The sequence below is a fragment of the Psittacula echo genome (assembly GCF_963264785.1).
Source record: "Psittacula echo genome assembly, chromosome: 2".
Lineage (NCBI taxonomy): Eukaryota > Metazoa > Chordata > Aves > Psittaciformes > Psittacidae > Psittacula > Psittacula echo.
The window spans coordinates 56,629,741-56,652,409 of NC_137737.1; the positions used below are offsets into that span (position 1 = coordinate 56,629,741).

Consider the following 22,669-nt stretch of genomic DNA (forward strand, 5'->3'; position numbering starts at 1 on the left):
CATTAGATATTTAGCTCTGGGTGAGACTGGGTATTTCCAGAGTGGGATTCATCTGGCTCGTGCTAAACTTGAGATGAATGAGCTGAGTGAACATATGTTTTTACTAGAGAAGTTGACTAGTTCAGATTTAGAATCATAGAATCATAGAATAGTTAGGGTTGGAAAGGACCTTAAGATCATCAAGTTCCAACCCCCCTGCCATGGGCAGGGACACCAAAATAAATTTATGATTTAGAGAATTTAGACACTAAACTATCAGAAGTCTGAAGCAAAGTGAGAATAGCTTGTGGATGTTGTCTACAAATCAATATCCAACAGGTACTGAGCAGAATTTGTGTTCACATGCCTGTGAGTAGGTTTTGATGCTGTATTTTAAAATATAGTCTCAAGGTTTTTATAAGTCATACGAACATACCCACACACAGATACACTGAAGCCACACTATGAAATGTGTTTTATTATAATAAATTGACATTAACATTAGCTGTTAGGAGAGGGTTTCTCTTGCATCAACCATGTTGTTTTAATACAGGATTAACAACTTTTGGAGCTGTCCATTCCTCCTGAAATAGTAATGTGTTGCAAAGAAAGAAATAGGAGGTTCTTTGCCAGAAGGGACAGGATTCCCATAATCTTGGGATCAATCACTGAATTCATCCAGTCCAGTATTTGAGCATGCAGCAAAGTAAAAAAGATGGAAAGCAGGTTAAATACAGCTTAGAGAATTGTTAATATTTATTTCCCACTTCACTATACTGTTACGTCACTTCTGTGCAAAAAAATAAATGCTTCAAATCAGCAACTGACAAAACAAAGGGAAGTCAAAAGCAGGTGAAAGATGCTAAGAAAGGCTAAAGAAGTGAAGTCTGACTCTTGCTTTGGAACATGAAGTTTAGCGCTTTATACCACTGTACTCTGTATACCCTGAGCCTGGCAGTGCTTGTAAGTAATTGCATGAAAAAAAGCTTTTAATTCATTGTTTTTCAATAATTGTTAGTTTTCTTCTTGGAGCAGATGGTCAGAGATTTACTTTTTGCATGAGTTTCTCTTTATTTGCTTTGAATTCCAGTTAAACAAGGGAAGATGCTATGAAAAGTGTGAAGGGACACACATTGTAGGAGCTAAATATCAATGCATTTAGCTGCTTTCTTAACCACATGCTCACTAAGGAGAAACAACATAATTGGCAGAATCCCCCTTTTTTGTGTGCAGGCTTTAAAAGATAAGGATAAAGAAGAAGAAAACAGAGGAAAACTGTTACGTAAAGGCAGATGAGTTTTGTTTAAGAGTTTTCTTAAATTTCAGAGTAAGCAGTCTTATTAACTACAATTTCAGCTGCCTTGTTTATATCATTAATGTTATTTAATATGTGAACAGCTGGGATGCTACAGGTAACAAATGAGTTGAATGAGCAGGGTTACTTATGGCAGAATCAGAAATATCCAAACACATTAAAAAGCATAGAGGTCTTGCTGGTATTTTGCTTTGGACAAAGATTAGTAAACCAGCATTCAGGATCACACAGATATCAGGAAAGGTCTGTGAAAAGTGGAGGAAGGATATTTTCTTCACTTTTGAGAGTAATTCCATTATGAACATCTTCCTTTTGTGATCCCTTTGCTATATCCTTTCCTCTTGCCTGGGAATCTTTTCTCTGAAGAAGCATTTCATGAGCACAGAAGCTTGGTTTTCTGGGTCAAGAGAAATAAAACACTGTGAAATGACTAAAATTACTTTTCGCTGATGTGAAGCTATGGTTCCTTTTTATCATCTGTGTGACAAACTCCACTTCCCTCTAGTGGGAGCAGATAAGTATGATTGCTCATAAGTAGAATATCAGGATCCAGTCCTAATAACTATATCACTGAAGGTCTCTGTAAGAACTTGAGCCATTTACCCAAGAGACAGCACCTTCTATAGAATTGGATTGGTTATAACGCGATTATGCACTGATCAAAAACAAATTTATGTGTAAATGTATAATAAAATTCTCCTGGAGTGTGTTACATATCTTGTTGTAATAGAGGATAGGTAAACAACTCTTATTTGAGTAGAAAATGATGGGAAAACTGCCATCTGTTTTCATTGTTGGTATAACTTGATAATATGTTTTCCCTGGAAAAGCTGAACTCAACTTTTGGAGAAGTTTTAAATGCTTAAGACGCTGACTTGCAGATTCATAAATGATGATTTTTTTTTTATGTCATTGTTTGTATGGTCCTACTGTAATGTGAAAAGAATAGAAATATTAACCCATTCTGATGTATATGGGAGAAAATGGAGTAAAAGTTGCATTCAGATTTTGCATGCCATTATGAAAACACTGAGAATAATTAAAAAAAATAGACGTTTACTTTCTTATGCATGCATTTCATGTCCCTCTTTAGAGCCTGATGTGGAAGAGGGTTTTCTCTTGTTTTTGTTGCTGTTTGGATTTTTTTTATCACATTAAGAAGACTTTCAGTAGAAACCCTCTGACAAGGGCTGATTTTTGGTAGCTATGCTAACCCACAGCTCTATTTAATACATTAACTGATGGATATAACAACTGCAAATTCGCATTTTATTTGGAACATATCAGTGTTCATTTCATTTGTAATTTAGTTTTTCTCAGCAAGAAATTTTTTGTTTATTCAGGAGGACAACTTGGAATATTAACTATGGGCCTCTCAAAAAGATTTTCTATTTTGGCTCCTGTTGTGCAATTCCTATAATTTTTGCTCTCATAAAATTCTACTAATGTGGGAAATGAAAAGATTTTATGGAGCTTAATTTCTTTATGAATCCTATAAACCAGAAACACTTGTTTTATTATCAGCTGAGCTACAAGGCAGAATAACTCTGCTGTAATGATCTGTGCACAAACCTGCATAATGTCAGTAGCCGTAGTAAGTGGTATTAATCTAACTCAGTTCTGAAGCCCAAATTTAAAAGTAACCGTGAATTTAACAGTCAGGGGAATTCTAATGAATTGAGTCTAAACCATAGATCATTCCATGCAGAACTACATGTATAAAATAATTCAACTGATCTATGCACAAAAATGCTAGCTTCTCTCTGTTACCCTCATGAAAGGAACCTGAGATGACTAGATCAGATAATGACGTCTCTGTAGAGGTAGACACCAAAGGGAGCTAAATCACATACACAGACATTTATTCCTGTCTTAAAGAATGTCTCACACCTCTATCCCATTATTTGATGATTCCATAAATGGGCAGAAGGGAAAGAGGTAGCAAATGAGATTAAACAAGTAAGTCTATAGATGTTTTCAGAGTAATTTGGAACCTGATTATACACCTTGTTTGGGAATACTATTCAGAGCTGTTTGGAAAGTGTAAGGGTCTGCTAGAAGTAGTTAAATACTCTAGGGGGCTGAATATCTCTAGAACACGGTCTAGGAGTGGAATAAATGTTTTTAGTTTATTTTACCTGAGTTTCTGTCATAGCAGATCTTTCACTCAGTGTTTATTCAAGCAGCAGTTAGTTCTGACTTGAATATAAACTGTGAGAGGATCTCTTAAGGTCAAGCCTTCTTGAAGGAAGAGGTAATAATTTAAATACCCGCCACTTGATCAGTCTCATTTTTTCATTTGAGATGCATGTGGTAAAGTGTTCTCACAAGTCTGGAGACTTAGAAAGAAAAAGAAAAAAGGGTTTCCTGGACTGGTGAATAAGCCAAACAAGCTTTGTTCTTGCCATGAACATTTCAATAAGCAACGAGAGTTTTCATAGGCATAACCTAGTCATTTTTTTGCCAGGAGAAATAATTTAGGACTGTGCAAACGGGTACATTTCCTGCCTACTGAGGTTTTTCTGGGCACAGTTTGCCCAACCAAGAGCATGTTGTAAAATATTTTTTCAGTAAATCGGTTGACTGTTTTTTCTGCTGACTAATAAAGCTATTTTTTGCAATAGCTACCGTATATGATAGGTAATGAGCTTTTCAGCATTGATGAATTTCATTGTCCAGGGTGAGTATAAGGGAGAAGAATATATGTTTGCATCAGAAGAGATATCAAGTGGTCGATGACATTCAAAACAGGTGCTAATATTCTGTCATCCTCTCTACAATTGCACATCTTAGTGGAGTTGTTGGGCTCTCTAGACTACCTGTTTTTACTGATCGGGGCTGACATCACTGAGGCATTCCACACAGCAGATCTCCACCTCCTGGGGTTAAGGCAATGACTGGCCCCTGCTCTATCTATTCATAGTTACCTTCCTCTCAAACACTAAACTTCGTTCAGCCTTGAGCATGTGAACCTCCTTTTCATTGCTGCCTTAAAATGCAAACTGTCTGTCAGTTTGGCAGAAAAAACGGATCCTCCTAAAAGTGTATTAAATGGGAAGCACACTATGTCCTTGAAGGGCATACATGTGGATACATGCCATGTTCAAGTGTGAGGGTCCAAACCCCAGAAGACTGTACAATTGATCCAGTATTCCCCAAAAGCCTGAGAGCCTTGATATTTTAGACAATATGCAGAATGCTCTGCAGATCAACATGAGATATGAACATTAACATGTAGGGGAAACACCAGCTTATTAGAATGGATACAATCTGCCCTCTGAATGAACTGAAAGCCAGGTACTTATTTTTCAAATTCCCTGAATATTAATCTTCCCTAGGTGGAATAAAACTGAGCCATATGCTAGCCACCTGTTCACAATGCAAGTCTCATCCTGAGTTTATTTTCTGCTGTGTGTATCTATGTCTCTATATCCATATTCACACATATAGAGCACACTGGCACCAATGGCCAGGGTGTAGAGCTAAGACGAGAGTGTGTTTGGTGACAACTGGTCTTCTGGGACTGGGGACAATGGCTGTGGTTGTACAAAGCATATTTTCTTTGTGAAAAATAGATGTGTCTACTTCTGCATAGTGGGTACATCAGTTGTGGTGTGTATCAGCCCACTGCAGAATTTGTCCTTTGGTCAAAGTACTTTGGTGGCCAAGGTACTCTGGAGGCCTCCTAATTCTATAGTGGTGTCCATCTAAGCACAAGTCTGAATAAGGACTAAAGCAACTAAAAGGTTCCTATTGTTAAAACAGAGTGCCATTTTTTTTTCTTTATACCCGCATACCAAACCAACAAAGGTTTTGGTGGAGGAGTTTCTTCCAAAAGAAGGAATTTTGCCTCCTACCCTGTGTAAAGAAAAGCAGACAGCAGAAGAGAGAACAGAATCCCTCCTTTGGGGATGAAGAGCTCATTTAGAAGACAATTTTGCAGTAATTATGTGTGGTTTCAAGATGTTTCTTCAAAGGCTGGAAGGGGCATGTCTATGCTGAGGACCAGGTGGGTTCTGAAGTCTGCCCTGCAGTGCCAGGCTCTTCACTGTTAAGAAAATGAGCCTTCCCAAGTGCATACTGTCTCCCTGGGCCCAGATTTAGCAGGGCTAAAGTTAGGGTGCAAACAAATCCTGCACTCAAATCCAGGCCCTAGCAAAAATTCCTTTCCTTATAACGTAGCCAGAGAATCTTATGAACTTCCAAGTACAGAGCTGTAGCTACCATCTTCTGACAGCTATACTGCCAAATGATTTACTCTGATGTAAAGTAGCACAGCTCAACTGCCTTTGACAGAGCTCAGCTAGGTTCATTTGCAAAACCATTGCAATTTGTGCAGAGACAGTGCCACCCTTTGACTGCTGAACTCAAAGCTAGTGTTCTATGTCCTTAACACAGCCCTGTTAGTTGCAAAATTTGGTCCAGAGTCAAAGGCTGGGCCCAACCCCTTCTTATTAATCATCCGAAACTCCTCTCCCTGTAGGTTGCTGGGAATGTCCACCCAGAATGTGATTTTATGACAGAGCTGAAGAAAAAGGAGGCTGAATGTCTAGAGGACCCGGAAGAGCATGGAAATGCAACACCAGCAGGTACCCACGTGTGAGAGATTAAAAGACTGAGAGAAAAACAACACCTTACCAGAGTCAGAAGACAGCCATGCTGCCAATGTGTATGTCCAAGTGTTTTACTTCTTGGCCCATATCCTTGTCCTCTGGTCAGCTTTCTTCCATCTACTCCCAGTCATCATCCACTTCCAAATCTTTTTTTTAACATTTTTCAAAATCAAAAATGGATGGTCAATCCGAGTGAATCCTTGCACCTTTGTCCTATTCCTTCCCCAACTGGATGCTATCCTGGCATCACACTTGCTCTGTGAGGGCAAGCAGATCTTTAAAAATAGTGTAACCCCTCAACAAATGCTGTCATGTGGCCTTTCTTCCAGCAACTTTGTCCCACAATACATTTTCACTTGTTGCATTATTTTTGAAAACCCACCCCATTCTTACACAAGGGGTCTAACTAAAGCAGTTTAAATAGTCCCCTGTAGGTGTTTGTTTCTCAATATAGAATAAAAATTGTGGCTAAATTATTTTTATAAAATATGCAGGGGGTGGAATGCCAAAGTTTGAAAAGGTTTGGGTTTTTATTATACTCAAATATAATTATGCTTAAAAATAAATTTTGCTTTCTACCTGAGGTTGCAAGAGAGCTTGGGACAAATTACTGTGCTGGCCAGAGGCAGATGCTGGAGACACTCTTGCCTTACAATGTCCAAACATCCTCTTTCACTTCATGAAGGAGCCAGGTGATGTACTATCATGGTTGTACTCCTAATATTGTGTTGCATGCCTGGCAAAAGCATTTCTAAAAATGAGGGGTGAAGACAGAGAATTGCAAGTTCCTGCTCTCTACTTGGATCAGAACATTACTGCAGATTTCAGTAGGATCTGAAGGAGCTTATCAGTTCTTTTCATATTTTAAATGTATACATGACTGGATATAATCACAGTCTGTGATGAGGCCATGAGCCAAAGAACAGAACAATAAAGTGATTTCTATTGGTTTCTGCAGACTTTGGGATCAGCTTGTTGCATGAGTTCTCCACAGAGCTTGTATGGCGGTAGTTTAAGTCAGAACTTAAGCATAGGGCTTTATGAGATTTATGCTCTGATTAGTGTGGGATGAAATGAAAGGCAAAGGGAAGAATAATGTGATTGTTCTTTAAAACCAAGCAGATACAAAGCAGAATTTTGTCATTGAAGTAGCATATGTGTTAGGTCAAATGCAAGACTGCAAACTAATGCTCTTGTTACTGCTTACTGTCTGGGTGAATATGGCTAGGAACAAACTGAAAGCCCATAAGGAGGAAACCACCTTCCAGGAGAGACCTAGATTTGGCAGTTCCAAGACCCAATCTCTGCCTCACCCAACACGTGCTAGTTATAAAAGAGGGATAAGGAAAATCCCTTTCATCTGTGCAGATTCATTTCCTGCCCTGAGATTCTTTGACTTACCCTGCATCTAACTCATTAATCTTTTTATGGAAACATGCTATCCTCATAGAACAAACTGCTTATTCCAGCCTCTCATCTGCAAAGAAAGGGTAAGCCCCAAGGAAGGTGAGAGTGAGAAAGGAATCATTAGAGGGTGAGTGCTGAAAAAAGCAGAATTCTAATTGAGCAGTGCGTCCCAATCTTCTTCAGTAGACATCCTTGCCTCCTATGTGATTTATTCTTTATTCCTTCCAACTTCTACCTCTGTTACCTCATTTCTCTCTCTTCTTCCCATTGCTTGTCTCTAGACAAATTGAATAAATTTCTTTTTGACTACGTGGATGTACAAGTGCAAAATGTTCTATCAACTCAGTGAGATACTAATGGAGATGATCCTTTCCTCCTGGTATAACCTTCATAAGAGCACAAAGTCTTCTTACATTTTTTATTTTCTGTGTTACGGGGCTCTTCATCAGAAAAAATAAGTGTTTCTGTTTCAGCTGGGATAGTAAAAAGAAACTGCACAAAGAAAGGCTGGTCAGACCCATTCCCTCCCTATCATATCGCTTGTCCAGTAGAAGATGAGATTCCACTTGACGAAGTAAGTTTAATTAAATAAATATATGTGAATGGTGTGCTGATGTTAAAGGATTCCTTTCTATTCCTGAAGACCACTGTGGAGGGAAATTTAGCTGAAGCTGAAATTTCTTATCAAGTGTAATGCAATTATAATTTTTCTCTAGTTACTTTTTTTTGGAGAATTACTAAGGACATTTTATTATTCAGGAGTACTATTGTAACAAAAATAAAGCCAGCTGCAAATCCCATGCCATCGTGCAGTACTATTGAACTTGCTTGCAGCTATAACAGCTACAGATATATCACAAAATGAAAATATGAATTCAGACATTTCAATGGTATCAGTCAGCAAGATGATTTTGTGGCATGACAACATCAGTACAGCAAAGGTGCTGTTATAACACTGCCATTTCAAACTCAGAAATATCTAAGGATGAAAGCGATTTCTGGTTTCTCATCCTGCCTGGGACAAAATATCTAATTCAACAAGGAAAAAAAAAATCTATGTCTCTGTAATGCAGAATTTGACATATTTCTTCAGCTAGGTTTGCACAATTGTTGATATTTAGAGGTTATATGTACAGGGAAAATATTGTGCTTGATCTCTCATAAGGATACAAACATATTGTATAGATATGCTTAGCTTCCTGTAACTCCTCTTCCAGAGAAAAGAATAGACTAGGGCTAGTCAGAAATGCACAAAACATGAATGTAGGATCCTCAGCACCAAAGGTCTTGCTCTGCTAAACCAGACCTATCAACCTGCACTTGTAAAGGTAGGTGTGGTGATAGAATCTTTTTCTTGCTGGCAGAAAGTGATAAGGTCTCATTTTACAATGAGTTTTATTGTCTTATGTGAGTGCTTGTCTGCATTCATTAACTAGAAAAGAAACAAAATAAGAAGGAGCAGGTTTGTGTTAACAATTAAACAGTACAGTTCTGTGGCCATGCTCTCGTACAGCTTGTTTTACTGTAAACTCATCTGCTCATACTCAGGCAGCTAACTTTTAAGCACCTAAAATAAATGAAATAAATCCTACATAATATCAGACTTATAATGCCTCAAGTTATACTTCTGGCTCAAACTAAGTATCTGCCCTCCCCCACAGGGAACTGTATCAACACACTGCATAGCTGAGCAGATTTTAGGATATAAAAACATTGAAATAGGACCTAAGATAGAGACCATATTAGGTTTAAGGGAAAGATTTGCAGTCTAAAGCTTACTCCTTCTATTTTCTTCCATGTGTGATAATTGAAGTCAGCTTATTTTCACTCAGAGATAATGCCTGATAAATTGAAATGGATTTTGATTGACATTCTGACTGAGTAACTATTGAGTTTGGCAGCAAGAAAAAAAGAGGGAAAAAAAAGACCAACACCATGAAAAAACACAGCTCACAACACAAAAAAAAAAAAAAAAAAAATAGAAAGGAAGAATAAATGACAAAACAGTAAGTAAGGAAGCAGAGTGAAGAAATTTGGAGATACATAAGGAGCAGCTGAAAGAATTCTGTATTCATCATGCAGACAGCTGCCAGCAGGATCGTTCTGTTACTGCTGTGGAGAAAACGTGGTATAAAATGCAGTGCTTATAAAAATGCTTAAGAGTTTTTACAATGCCTTCTTGCTTTTTTTATGATTTTATGAATGAGCTTGAAACCATCCTGATTAATACATGTTTCTTTACTGGACTAGACTATGGGATGGGTCTTCAGAGAAGAAACAATGGGTAATTTCTGTTGAATTGTGCTGTGGGGTTAAAAGGGGGAAAAAAAAGGGAGTCAGGGATGTGAACAGATTGGAAGCACTGAACAAAGCAAAACTACCAGAACCTGTGAAACAGCTGTCATTTGGCTGCAAGCTATGTGACAAATAATTCTATTCTTTTATAGAAATCCTACTTTTCTACTATAAAGATCATCTACACTGTAGGGTACAGTGTGTCGATAACCTCACTCATTATTGCCGTGACAGTTCTTATTGCATTCAGGTATGTAAAGTTATTCTCTAACTTCAATTCTTTTAACAATTCTTAGTATCTTGGGCTGTGTAAGACAATATTACACATAACAAAAAAATATTTATAGACATCCAGAAGAATAAAAATAAAATATTCTCTCCATATTGATTCAATAATATTAAATTGAGGCTAGAAACAAAAAGCGACCAAGCATAAAAAGAAGAACTGGGAAATAAACCCTGACTGTCTATTGCAACTCAATTTGATACTAAATAGCCAGTAGTTAATTTTTCTTGCTTTTGTGGAACAAACTTCTTAAAAAACTATGTGTGTTTGCTTTTTATGGCTTCAGTGAATTTTATATTAAGAAGAATACACACAAATACCTTGATTCTGAATCAATGTTCCTATGGCACTGCATACACTGAAACACTTACAACTTAAAGACATATTTTGAAAGTCAGGCACTCTACATTTGGAAAGGTTTCTTTCCAGCTACTAGATATTTTCAGATATAATTTAGATTGTCTAGAGTAAAACAAATTGGTTATTTTCTCATTGAATGTAGATTTGTTATTTACTGCCATGTAGGATGTATTTTATTAATCTATGTTTATTTCTTGTATATTCTCAAGACAAAAAAGAACAGTGTTTGTATTATGCTGTAAGAGTCATGTTTCTCTGGGGAAAGTTTCTTGACCTCTGCTGGTTTCTAGCTCATGTCTGGAAGGCAACAGATACGTTTATTGTCATCCACTCTGACCTCAGGGAAACAAACCAGCCTAAATGAGGGGAAAGAAAGAAACAATGGGCATAAAGAGACTTATCAATAGAGAGGAAAAAGTTATAGTTAACAATGGGTTGGCATTTGAGTTCAGTAATAAAATTCTGCATACTCTAAGTGAGCTTTAAGGTTAGGTGATTACTGAGATTACTGGATCTGGATGCAATTCAGCTTTTAATAGAACTTTTTGCTTATGGGGTAAAATCTTCAGCTTCAAAGGAAAACATAAAGTTGATGCTTTATAACACCTCCAAAAGCTTGTATTTAATAATAATAAAAAGTTAATCTGACTAAATTGAGAATTTAAAGTAGATGTGACAAATTATTTTAAAGCTCTCATCTGCATTCATTTAATTTGTAAGAGTAACTTTGGAGAACTAAGGAAGAATTTTTTGTTTCTGAATATAAGGCTGTCTACACGGGAGTTTAATGCAGTTTAAGTCACCCACAGCATGAGGTATAGAAAATCTTGCTAAGTTTTACTCTGTTCATTGAAAAAACAGTTTAGCTAGTTTGGGATATCTCTGCATGCTTGTCCTTGGGAGTGGTTTAGAAATAGTCAGAACTGTAGCAGTAAAGATCATTCCTCAAATGCAGGTTTCTCTTGGCCCAAAAATAATGCCAACCAGAGGCCTGGCTCAGGGATACTAAACACAAACTAAAACTGAGATTCCTGGAATTCGGCAGCAACATCACTAGGTCACCATCTAATAGTGAAGGTGGTTAAGGTGTAAGACTGTGAGTGAATTGCTTTACATGAGGAAGGTTTCTAACTCTGCCTGCCTGCAAAGACAATCTAGTGGATGAACATGTACTTTCTACACATGCTTGCAAGTAACTGAGATTAGACAAAAGCTTATTGCATATTTTAATTACTGCCAGCACAAGTCAGTTAATTGCCTCAGAAGGACCTCTCCTTTTCTTGCAGGAGGCTTCGCTGTCCCAGAAATTACATCCATGTGCAGCTCTTTTTCACTTTTATCTTGAAAGCTATTGCCATCTTCATTAAGGATGCTGTCCTTTTCCAAGAGGAAGGCATTGATCATTGCAGCTTCTCTACAGTAAGCATGTGAAAAACAGGATACTGTGGTACTTAATGTTCTTGCATACCATCTATACATGGTTTTACTTTTCATGGCTTTTTCTACTTACCTTTTTTTTCTTCTAACCAGATAATAAAAATAATATAATTCTTTAATTCAGTATGTTTTACCTCCATAAGTGTGTACCTCATGTCGTTCAGTGTTCTGAATGCATCAATTTGCAATCCTGTAGTTCTCTACATCAGACATAGATTTTGCCATAGAAAAAAGTAGTATCATTACACTGTTACACTTCCATAATCTAAAGCTTAAAATTTGCTATCTCTGAGTACCTCATAGCACAAGTTTTAAGAGATGATACTTCTGGAAATGTTTGATGCCATGTTCTGACCAAAAACTCTGAATTATAAACTGAAAAACATGCAAGGTACTAGGCTATCGACTTAGCTTTGATCCAGCCACAAATACTGGCAATATGACAGTGGTTTTCAAACAGAGGTTTATGGGATGATTATTCTACATTCACAAAAATTTAGAACTGAGTGTAAGTAGGAAAGTGGGTCCTTGAACATTTGTTGAAGGCCCATGGAGCATTTGTTTCTACTCACAAAAGGTACACTGGAGCCGGTGCATTCATTGGAGAAATCGCATGCTATATTTCTAACATAGAGACACAAAGCAAAATGGAGATTCATAGGTATTATTATGGTTAAAGCCTTACTATTCAGAAAATCATTTTACATTTTAAGATCTCCCTTTAAACATGTATGTAACTGTGAGATCTTGTTCTTTGTAGATCTCAGCCAAAATTACAGATGACTACTACAAATCAAACACATGTATCCACAAGTAATGCTTATATTATAAATTTCCTGTTCCTTAGACTGAATGCAAGATCTCAGTTGTTTTCTGTCACTACTTCATGATGACCAATTTCATGTGGCTGCTAGTAGAGGCTCTTTACCTAAACTGTCTACTACTTTCATCCCTTTCTCATGGAAGAAGATATTTTTGGTGGCTTGTTCTCTTTGGTTGGGGTAAGTAAAGCTTTTACATGAGATTAATAAAAGGCAAGATGTTAAACAAGGATCCCATTAAAAATACTGGATGTGGAATCTAATCTGCCCAACTGAAGTGCCTACCTTGGCCATTACTTTGACTTTATTTTTCCATGTGTACTTGTGAGGAGCAATCCAGATTTTTAAAGTATGGCATTAAAGTTCCTATAAGATAAGTGAAAATTAAGTACGCTCAAGAACCCACAGAGAGTGATCCAGTCCACTTAAACTTCTCCCAGTTGAAAACACAGGTGTCTAAGGAGCTATCACAAACACCAGTTAGAAGCACATTGTACCTATTCATGCAAAGTATAGTTACACAGTCTTCATGTGAGAGTGGGTCGCTCTGGAGTCATAGCAGGCATTTGTGTAGTCTTGATATTGCTATAGCCCATTTTTTGCATTCGGCAATTTTATGAATAAAGGAGCTTTATCCACCTAATAACAGTGCAGGTACAGTGCAGCAACATCCCCACTCCTTTTTGTCATAGTCTGCAATAAATCTAATTGTTTAAACCGTTTTGGTGACTTAGAAATCAGAAACTCAGTGACTGAGTTGCTGAGTCGAGCTAAAAACAGAAAACATGGCAGACAAATGCACTTGCCCGGGGGATTTTTTCGCTCAGTTCAGGGAGGCAATCATGCATTTTACCACCAAAGGCTAAGGTAGGCCTGGCAAATAAGGAAAATTAATCATTTTGGGAATTTTAGGGAGACCTCAAGTGCCATTTGAGGAAGGGTTAAGGTAGACTGCATTATATTATGTGCTTGTAAAGTGCTAATATTACTATTATTTCAAGATTTGGTAAATGCTATTCCCCAATATTTTGTCATGCAAAACCACCTTTATTAAATAGACCAGGGGTTTAATATGCTATCTGTATGCAAGTGCTAACTTCAGGTGGGATCATACAGGTGAATTGTGTTTATGTTAGTAAGAGGTTGCAAATTCAGGCCTCACAGAAATACATCATGTACAAAGTGGCTTCTATGCACGTCCCTTTATATCTTCACAGTGATGCATGATCACCAAACAGTCAATGTTGTAACTGTTTCATTCCATCATGGGTATTAGGAGATTTTTTTCTAGCTTTGCACTATAAGTTTAAAGTAATTCCCATTACATGAACAGGCCACAAAGGGCAATTCCAGTTCTGAAAAAGAATGACCTATGTCATCACAGTAGAATTTCAGTGGAAAAGATTTGGATTGATTGACAAAACTAGACAATCATAGTTTTTGTTTAAATGTCTGACAGGTTTTCCAATGTTTTTCACCCTTATATGGATATTAGCAAAATTCTACTTTGAAGATACAGCGTAAGTCATTGTTTCTTACATTATTCTATACTCTTGAGTTATATTTTTAATTTATCTCAGTGATTACATGCACATCTTTTTTTAAACTTACTGTTGTTTTCTCAGATGCTGGGATATTAATCAAGGCTCTCCTTACTGGTGGTTAATCAAGGGACCTATTATAATTTCTGTTGGGGTAGGTACTTCTGAGTTTGCCAACATTAACTGCAAGAAAAAAGACTGTTAAAATCTGGTGTTTGCTGAAGTGTTGTTTGAAACAAGGAAAAGGAATGGTAAAATTTCTACTGTAAACCTGCCTATATGTAATGCAAACTAAAAAGAGGCAGAGAACTGACACCCACACAAAACAAATATCCTACAAAAAAATTAAAATTTTCATGGAATTGTTACTATGGTTGAAATTAATAGTAGGTGTATGGCTAAACCATCCTTATAATATCTGAAAGCAAAGTTTTAGCCTAAAAGTCCAGAATCAACCATGGATTTTAATATGAACTTTCAAAGTCAGTAAGTTTCTGTTCATAGGTGGTAACAATGATAATAATTCTTGAGCCTGACATTTATTGAAAAAACTAATGGGCTTTAAATGATTATCATATATGATTACTTCCTCATGTCTTTAAACCCAAGCAGTGTTTAAGGAAGCAGGTAATGGATGATCTTAAGACCATCTATTAAAAGCTCAATTTAATTGGAGGACAGATGCATATAAATAAGGCACATATACACAAACAAGGTAAATGAAGAATCTCAAGTTGAATTCTGGTCATAGTGTTCCATATTTCAATAAAATATTATATTTCCTTCTATTACCATTATTTTTTTCACTACTAGTGCTCATCTGACATCCACATCTGAAGTGAAGAGATTGAGGGGTTTGCAGTGATGATTTTTCTGCTGCAGTGTACTTGAGGCACCACTGACGGATAAAAAGAGATTGGACTTTCTGGTAAAATGTGGACATTGTAAGGCAAAACTAAGCATTCAGCCTCAGTTAAGAAGAGATGATGTGTGCAGACACACAAAAAGGCACAGGGAGAAACTCTCTAATTGTGGAAAACTGAGCAGTTTCACAGACTTTGGTAAAGCTGTGCCAAATTGCAGTTATAGAAAATTTGGAAGTTAGGATTAACCCTCGCTAGCTTTGGAGCTAAGCTAATGCTCCTCAGTTCTCTTCAGAGTCAATAAAGAGAAATATTCACTCTTGGTATGTGATTTGTCTGACTTATAACAGATACTGCCTTCAGAGGAGATGATTCATCCCAAACCCCACCTGGGGCTGCATTGATTGTGCTGGCTGACTCTGCATTGACTACAAAGGGAGAACAGGGTGATCAGCTCAGATGCAGGCATTTTGTACATACCTATATTCAGTCAGATGAATTCTATTAATAATGTCTAAAGATACTACCCAGAATTTAATACAGTAGTCATCTCAAAAGAGATTCAAAATTATATGAGCTACAGAAAATAATAAAAAAAATCACACAAGCTATTGACAAAAATAATTTCCTTAACAAAGTCAAATTCTCAAGTTTTCATCTTTAGCTGTTTCTCTAAGAAGGAATGCAACCTATTCAGATGTTTGAATACTTTCAACAGGAATTACATTGATAATTTTACACTGATCTCCTTGAAACTGCATAAATTCCGCAATAACTGAAATTAAACACCCAGAATTTGGCTGCAAAGTTTTACATTGGAAAGTAACCTTTTATTTTCTTTCTCTCTTTCTTTTTTCTTTCTCTTTTTTTTCCCAAAATATTGTGAACAGGTCAATTTTGTCCTATTTATTAACATCATCAGAATTTTGCTGAAAAAACTAGACCCTAGACAAATCAACTTCAATAACTCTTCTCAGTACAGGTAGTGTATGGAAGAATAATTAAAAAGCCTATTATTTTAATAATAAAAACTTATATCATCTTTTCTAAACAGAGAAGCACTTGTGCAGTTCCACAGGCTTAGTTTGGCTAGCATTAAATTTTAGAAATTTCCAATCTTATCCCATTCCCAAGAAAACTAGTCGAAGGATGAAACTCATCTTACTTAATATTTGCCATCTAAACATGATGTGTTCAGATGTCTGCATTCCAATTACATTTAATGGGGACACTAGGAAACAAATCATTGAATCCATATTAGATCTCTGATTTAGGGCAGGATAAATTACCCTCTGTAGATCTCCTTTCCTGTACTTGGACTATAAATGGAGGCTGCATGTTACTTTATTTGTAGCTATTTTGTTACAAATAAACATCAAATTTTCAGTGGAATTGATAAGGCAAAATATGTTCTAGTTCTTTGTGTTTTCCTGAACAGTAATCTCATTCAGAAAGACAGAATGCCAAAATACCATAAAAAAAGCCATGAACATGGTATTGCCAATAAGGCAATGAGCATCAGAAATCTATTTCTAGCTAGTTCCTCATTATGCTTTCTGCCCAGCACTATATTTCTGAGAGATATGAGCTTCGCTTGTAAATATTCAGTTCCTTTTTTTAGCTTCTGCTCATTACTGTGGCATATCACATGCCTCGATTTTTACTCAGGGAAATAATATTACCTTTCTTCTTCTCATGTCCTAAGCTAGACGTCTCTCAAGGTCAACTCTGCTTCTAATTCCATTATTTGGAACCCATTATATTGTCTTCAACTTTCTTCCGGAATACACCAGCCTGGGCCTTCGGCTTTACTTAGAGCTCTGCATTGGCTCTTTTCAGGTAAAATGACTTCAGAGGCTTCCTTGGTAGATTTTCTAAGTTAATCTTGTAATACTAGTGTCCACATGACAACTAGTATTACACAAAAGTATACTGGATCCTGAAGCTAGTGTCTCCTCACAGAGTTAGTGGTTCTTTGCTGAGTTATGATATCTGAAGATGTGACCTATGTTCTATCTGGCTGTAGGCTAGAATATATATTTACAAATTTTGCAAATACAAGGCCAAATCTTTCAGATGCACGTGTAAATTGGGTGATGGGTCGAAGTTGAGCATGTAAAACCTTCTTTGCTACCAGTGACAATCCACATACCTTCTCTGACTTCACTAATAAGATCAAGATGTTTTGGGCTGGTGTTAAACTATTCAGGGGCAACAGAAGCTGTAGGTACAGCCTCCTTGCTAATTCTTTGTCAATGAGTAAACTGATAGGCAAACATATGAAAATCAAATAGTGGCTGGTATGCACATCAACCCCATACAAACTACTGCCCCTAGGAATGCTCCATGAGTTTTCCTCCTGGGTGACCAAAATATTTGGTGTACTTTGAATGCCCCCAACTGGTCTGAGTTGGCACACAGAGAGTGGACAGCTTGAGGAGCTTCGTACCATCTGGAACAGCTACTGGGGCTGCTCTGACAGACCCTTCAGGTGGCTGTGCTACCTGAGTTGTGAGGAAGGCATCACTTAGTTGCCCCTTACTTTCCTCACTTTCCCTGTGCTGTACCTCAGAGTCTTCAAGAAGCAGCTGATATCTCCCTCTGAATGGTTGGATGGCATCATTTGCAAGAATTTATCACCAAAAATCCAGCAGTTATGCTGGGTTAATCTTCTTGAGGATTTAATCCATTTTGGCAATCCTGTCCAATAAACCCTGAACACCTCAATCCTGACCCTCTGTATATGCAGCTGGCCTTCATTTTGTTAATTAACATTGTAAGAAATAAGTTAACTGAATAAAAGGTGAGGTGTCTAGCTGATATCTGATCACATAGGTCCATTGACCTCCTACGATTTTCCTGGGTTTATCTCAGTTCAAAATCTTAACAAAAGTATTCAGTAGCCCTTAATTTGATCTCATCTGATATACCGCAAAGACACAGAAGTTGACTGAAAGCTGTATGAGCTCCATACATGGACCTTCTTATGAACTCTGTTTCCTTACTGATTTACACCATGTAGCGAATTAGCTCATAGTGTGTTTGGCCGTAGAATGGACCATACTTCCGTAAGCATAATGTGGGAGAATGTCAATTGCCATATTATTTGTTATTGTGAATTCATATCATCTTACTGACTTCCGTGAAATGCCACTAACTAGCTGATTATCTGGCTGAGCAGATTTACTGGAGCAGATTTACTGGAGATAAAGAATTTTGCAATTTATAAAAATTCTCCAATATACAGTGATACTCATCACGAAGTCAGCTAGTGCAGGAGGCTTTTTCTAAACTGTGCTAATATTCAACACTTCTGTTTTTTGTTTTATTTTCTTTTTCAGGGGTTTATTGTAGCAGTTCTTTACTGTTTCCTGAACCAAGAGGTGAGGATAAGGAAACTATATTCTTTACAATGTTGCTTTTGCTGGCAGATACATAGAGCTAATAATCAGTTTTATACAAGCAGATAATAAAATCTTTTAGTTCTTAGGATTGTCTGTTAACATGAGAATCAATGAAGATGAATTTAATTTCAATTATCTTCATGGGAATGAAGCCATCTAGTGGAGAAATGAACTTTTACTACTTTGCTATTCCATCAAGCATTTTTTTTATTATTTTTTTAGCCTTTCTGCACATTTCTGTACTATAGTAGGGCTTGGAAAACCCGTGTTAGGTCCGGATCTGAAAATACAGGCTGCTGCAGTGATGCAAAGAGATCTCCATTTACTAAAAGTCTATGATTAAATTGGAAAGAATTTAAATTTATGCTGATTGCCCAATACTGAAATATTAGATTTTATTTTTTTTTAATATGCTCATGACATTTCCCAGTATTACCTCATGCTGATAAATCTGATTTTACATTTAGAATATGTAAGTCAGAATTTTACTGTTAATGGGACAGGAATGATTTAATTTAGCTTAGTCTCCAGATCCAACTATGTAGTCTAGATGTTATGATAAGAATGCACCTTAAATGAATTATATAGGAAAAAACAATTTATCCTCCATATTTTAGAATGGGTTGAAACGCTGAAATTTCCCTCTCTTTTCTGACTACATGGTAGCTGAGACAGCTATTTTAGAGTATGACTGGGATTCAGTTTCAGGCTACACTAAAAGTCTGCTGCTTACTACCTCCAGCTCCTAAAAAAGTAGAGTTCTGATTCATATATACCATTCTACAGGGCATCCCCTAGTGTCAAAGGTATGTTTAAGTTGTGAATCCTACCCCTAGTCATTCCAGTCAGTGAAATTCAAATGACCAAGTGCAGTTGTTTGTGTTAGAGGTAGCTGACCCATTTTAGACTCCATGGACTGTATTGGCTAAATCTCTATTTTCTAAGTTTAAAGTCTAGGGTTGATTGAGGTTTCAAACAATATTTAATTGTCTACTTGTGCCATGGTCCACATTTTACTTAATTTTGTCAGGAATTTCTGAAATACTAAAAAAAATCGTCTTCAAAGATAATAACCCTTCTTAGCCTTTTGGATTAGTTTATGGCTATGAATTGTTGGTGTCTCTAATGATGCTTGTGTTCAGTTAATACTCCTGTTAGTTAGTCTATTAACAATCCTAATCCCTTCTGATGGTAGACCATAGTTTTACTTACATTCAGCTTGACACCTCAGACATACAGCATTTCATATAGAAATTTCCTTCGTAATAAACATCTGGGAAGGCACATTTCTAATAAGAATCAAATGTGAAAGCAGATCTTAAGGCTTGTCTGGACCCACTGTGTGTTTCTGTGAACATGCCAATGAGTGGTATATCATAGCATAGTCATAGAATGGTTAGGGTTGGAAGGCACCTTAAGATCATATAGTTCTAACCCCCAGCCATGGGCAGGGACACCTCACACTAGACCATGTCACCCAAGGTTCTGTCTAACCTGGCCTTGAACACTGCCAGGGATGGAGCATTTACCACTTCTCTGGACAACCTGTTCAAGTCTATTTTATATATATATACATATATATATATGTATCTTTCAACAACAGAAAGAAAATATCTTCTGATTGCTAATGGCTTTCCGCTCACCATCTTAAACACCAAAGTAGTATTATTTCTCAGCCACAAATTGGTGAATGTTGGTTAAGAAACTTGCAGATTATACTTTTCTAGAAGCAGGTGGAAACAAGACAAACATCCCTTAGCAACTGAGGAAGAACAAGCAAGGTGGAAGCAGTGACAGGCGGCCTGGGAAGAATACAGGGATGTTGTCTGGAAAGCTAGGGACCAGGTTAGGAAAGCTAAGGCCCAGTTAGAATTAAACTTGGCTAGGGATGTTAAGGATAACAGGAAGGGATTCTATAGATACGTAGAGAATAAAAGACAGACTAGGGACAACGTGAGCCCCCTTCGGGTGAACTGGCTACCCTGGATTTGGAGAAGGCTGAGGTTCTTAATGACTTCTTTGCCTCGGTCTTCACTAGCAAAAGCTCTGACTGCACCACCCAAGTCTCGGAAGGCGAACGCAGGGACTGTAAAAATGAAGACCCTTGCCCCACTGTAGGAGAGGATCTGGTTTGAGACCATCTTAAGAACCTGAACATACACAAGTCCATGGGACCTGATGAAATCCATCTGTGGGTCCTGAAGGAGCTGGCAAATGAAGTTGCTAAGCCACTGGCCATCATATTTGAAAAATCATGGCAGTCAGGTGAACTTCCCGACGACTGGAAAAAGGAAAATATAACCCCCATTTTCAAGAAGGGGAAAATGGATGACCCGGGGAATTACAGGCCAGTCAGCCTCACCTCTGTGCCTGGCAAAATCTTGGAGCAGATTCTCCTGGAAGGCATGCTAAGGCACATGAAAAACAAGGAGGTGGTTGGTGACAGCCAGCATGGCTTCACTAAGGGGAAATCCTGCCTGACCAATTTGGTGGCCTTCTATGATGGGGCTACGAAACTGATGGACAGGTGTAGAGAAGTTGACGTCATCTACCTCGACTTGTGCAAATCCTTCGACACTGTCCCATATGACATCTTTGTCTCTAAATGGGAGAGACATCAATTTGATGGGTGGACCACTCGGTGGATAAAGAACTGGCTGGATGGCTGCACGCAAAGAGTTGTGGTCAATGGCTCAATGTCCAGCTGGAGACCAGGGATATCCAGGGATATTTAAAATAAATGGGAGAAGATATAAAAAAACCCTGAGAAAATATTCTAGTGGTGGAGAAAATGCTTTACAGTGCTAGAGGTAGAAATCTCAAGCTCTTCCCATTTCTCAGAAGAAGATTGAAGTGACATGACTACGCATAAATATATCAAAATGTAACTAATTTTATAGAAGAAAGTTTCTTAGTGTTAATAGACTTTTCAGTTCAGCAGAGGAAGGGGAACTGAGGACTACCAGGTAGAAATTGAAAACAGGTATGTTAAAAACGGAAGTGAGACTGTCTTAATCTATTTAACTATGTGACAGGTCTAATAATTAACTTTAGTTGTTGGGCCCCTGGTCACTAACTAGGAACACAGAAATAGTCAGACCCATATAAAGTATGTCCTTACTTCTTATAAGGAAGAATGGAGTTTATCTTTTCAACATTGGAGTCTAACTCTGAGCTAGCAGAAAACTTGATGTTTTCATCAGTGCAGAGGGATTGTCACGTTGAGACAGGTCAGATGAAGCATACTCTGGAGGATCCTACTTTGCTAGCTAGAAAGAAAATCCAATGGACTGAGATGTCTAAATTTTACCAATATTTTTTTTTTAGCCATTGTTTTTGTCTTTCCTCTTTCCCATGAGTCTACTCCTGAGCAGTATTTGACCACAAAATCACATTCCTCTTTCCTTTTGAGGTGCAAACGGAAATTGGACGGAGGTGGCATGGTAAGAAATATGGACTTATGCCAGTGTGGAGAAGAACGAGATGGACTGTGCCATCCAGTTCTGGAGTAAAAATGACCACGTCTGTGTGCTAAAGATGGCCTCAGGATCTGGAGTAAACACATATAAAAACTTAATTAGGAAAAAAATAACAACCAAACAAACCAAAAAACCCACCAAACATAATAATTGCAGTTTATATTGAGCAAGTTGGAGGAGGATCCCCTTCCACACTTTTTTCCACTGGACAAGCATTTCAGTGACAGATTAAACACTGACTGGCCTTCTAAACAGCATCAATATACTATGCATCACAGCAAACACAAATATCAACTCTTCTTGGTTCACTTCCTGTACACTTTCACTGATGAACCATATATAGTATAATGGTATAATGTGTCTAGAGAGTGGACGCCAACAGTACCCTACAATGACACCACAGATGACCAGCTCTGACAACTGGAATTCAATCCTCATGCAATGGGAGATAGAGTCTATACAGCTTGTTCAAACTTTGTCCCTTGTTTTGATCCAGTAGAAATGCAAATAAGAAACCAAATGCCCTGTTAAACAGCAGCACATTGACTAAGAAGTGCTCTGATATTGTCTTTTTTTATTGTCTCTTTAGAAGTTTCAAAGTTCACAATAAAACACAATGTACTTTCATGTTCTAATGCTATTTCAGTCACTGCATGTTAGAGAATTTCTAATAGCCAAGTAGCAGTAAGTAGAAGTGTTGGGAAAGACAAGCCTCTGTAAGATAATAATTCAGGAATTACTGCCTTTTGCAAGTTAAAAAGAAAAGCAAACTTTTGCACAGAAAGAGAATGAGACCCACGGGAGATGGAATAGGACATTGCTAGGAATACTGCTAAGTACTTTCTTATTGTGTGACTGTTTTTGCTCTC

General features: G+C 37.4%; 1 protein-coding gene across 1 annotated transcript; it reads left to right on the forward strand.

Annotated features, from left to right (window-relative positions):
* Positions 1–909: 909 nt before the first annotated feature.
* Positions 910–21,856, forward strand: GHRHR (growth hormone releasing hormone receptor; the record flags this gene model as incomplete). Its single annotated transcript, XM_080610183.1, has 13 exons — positions 910–942; positions 5,778–5,883; positions 6,492–6,599; positions 7,788–7,888; positions 9,762–9,859; positions 11,542–11,674; positions 12,540–12,693; positions 13,973–14,033; positions 14,139–14,208; positions 15,808–15,899; positions 16,627–16,756; positions 18,259–18,300; positions 21,734–21,856. The coding sequence occupies exons 2-13, from the start codon at positions 5,811–5,813 to the stop codon at positions 21,854–21,856; spliced, it is 1,185 nt and encodes a 394-aa protein (XP_080466309.1). The 5' UTR covers positions 910–942; positions 5,778–5,810.
* Between the last annotated feature and the right edge of the window lie 813 nt (positions 21,857–22,669).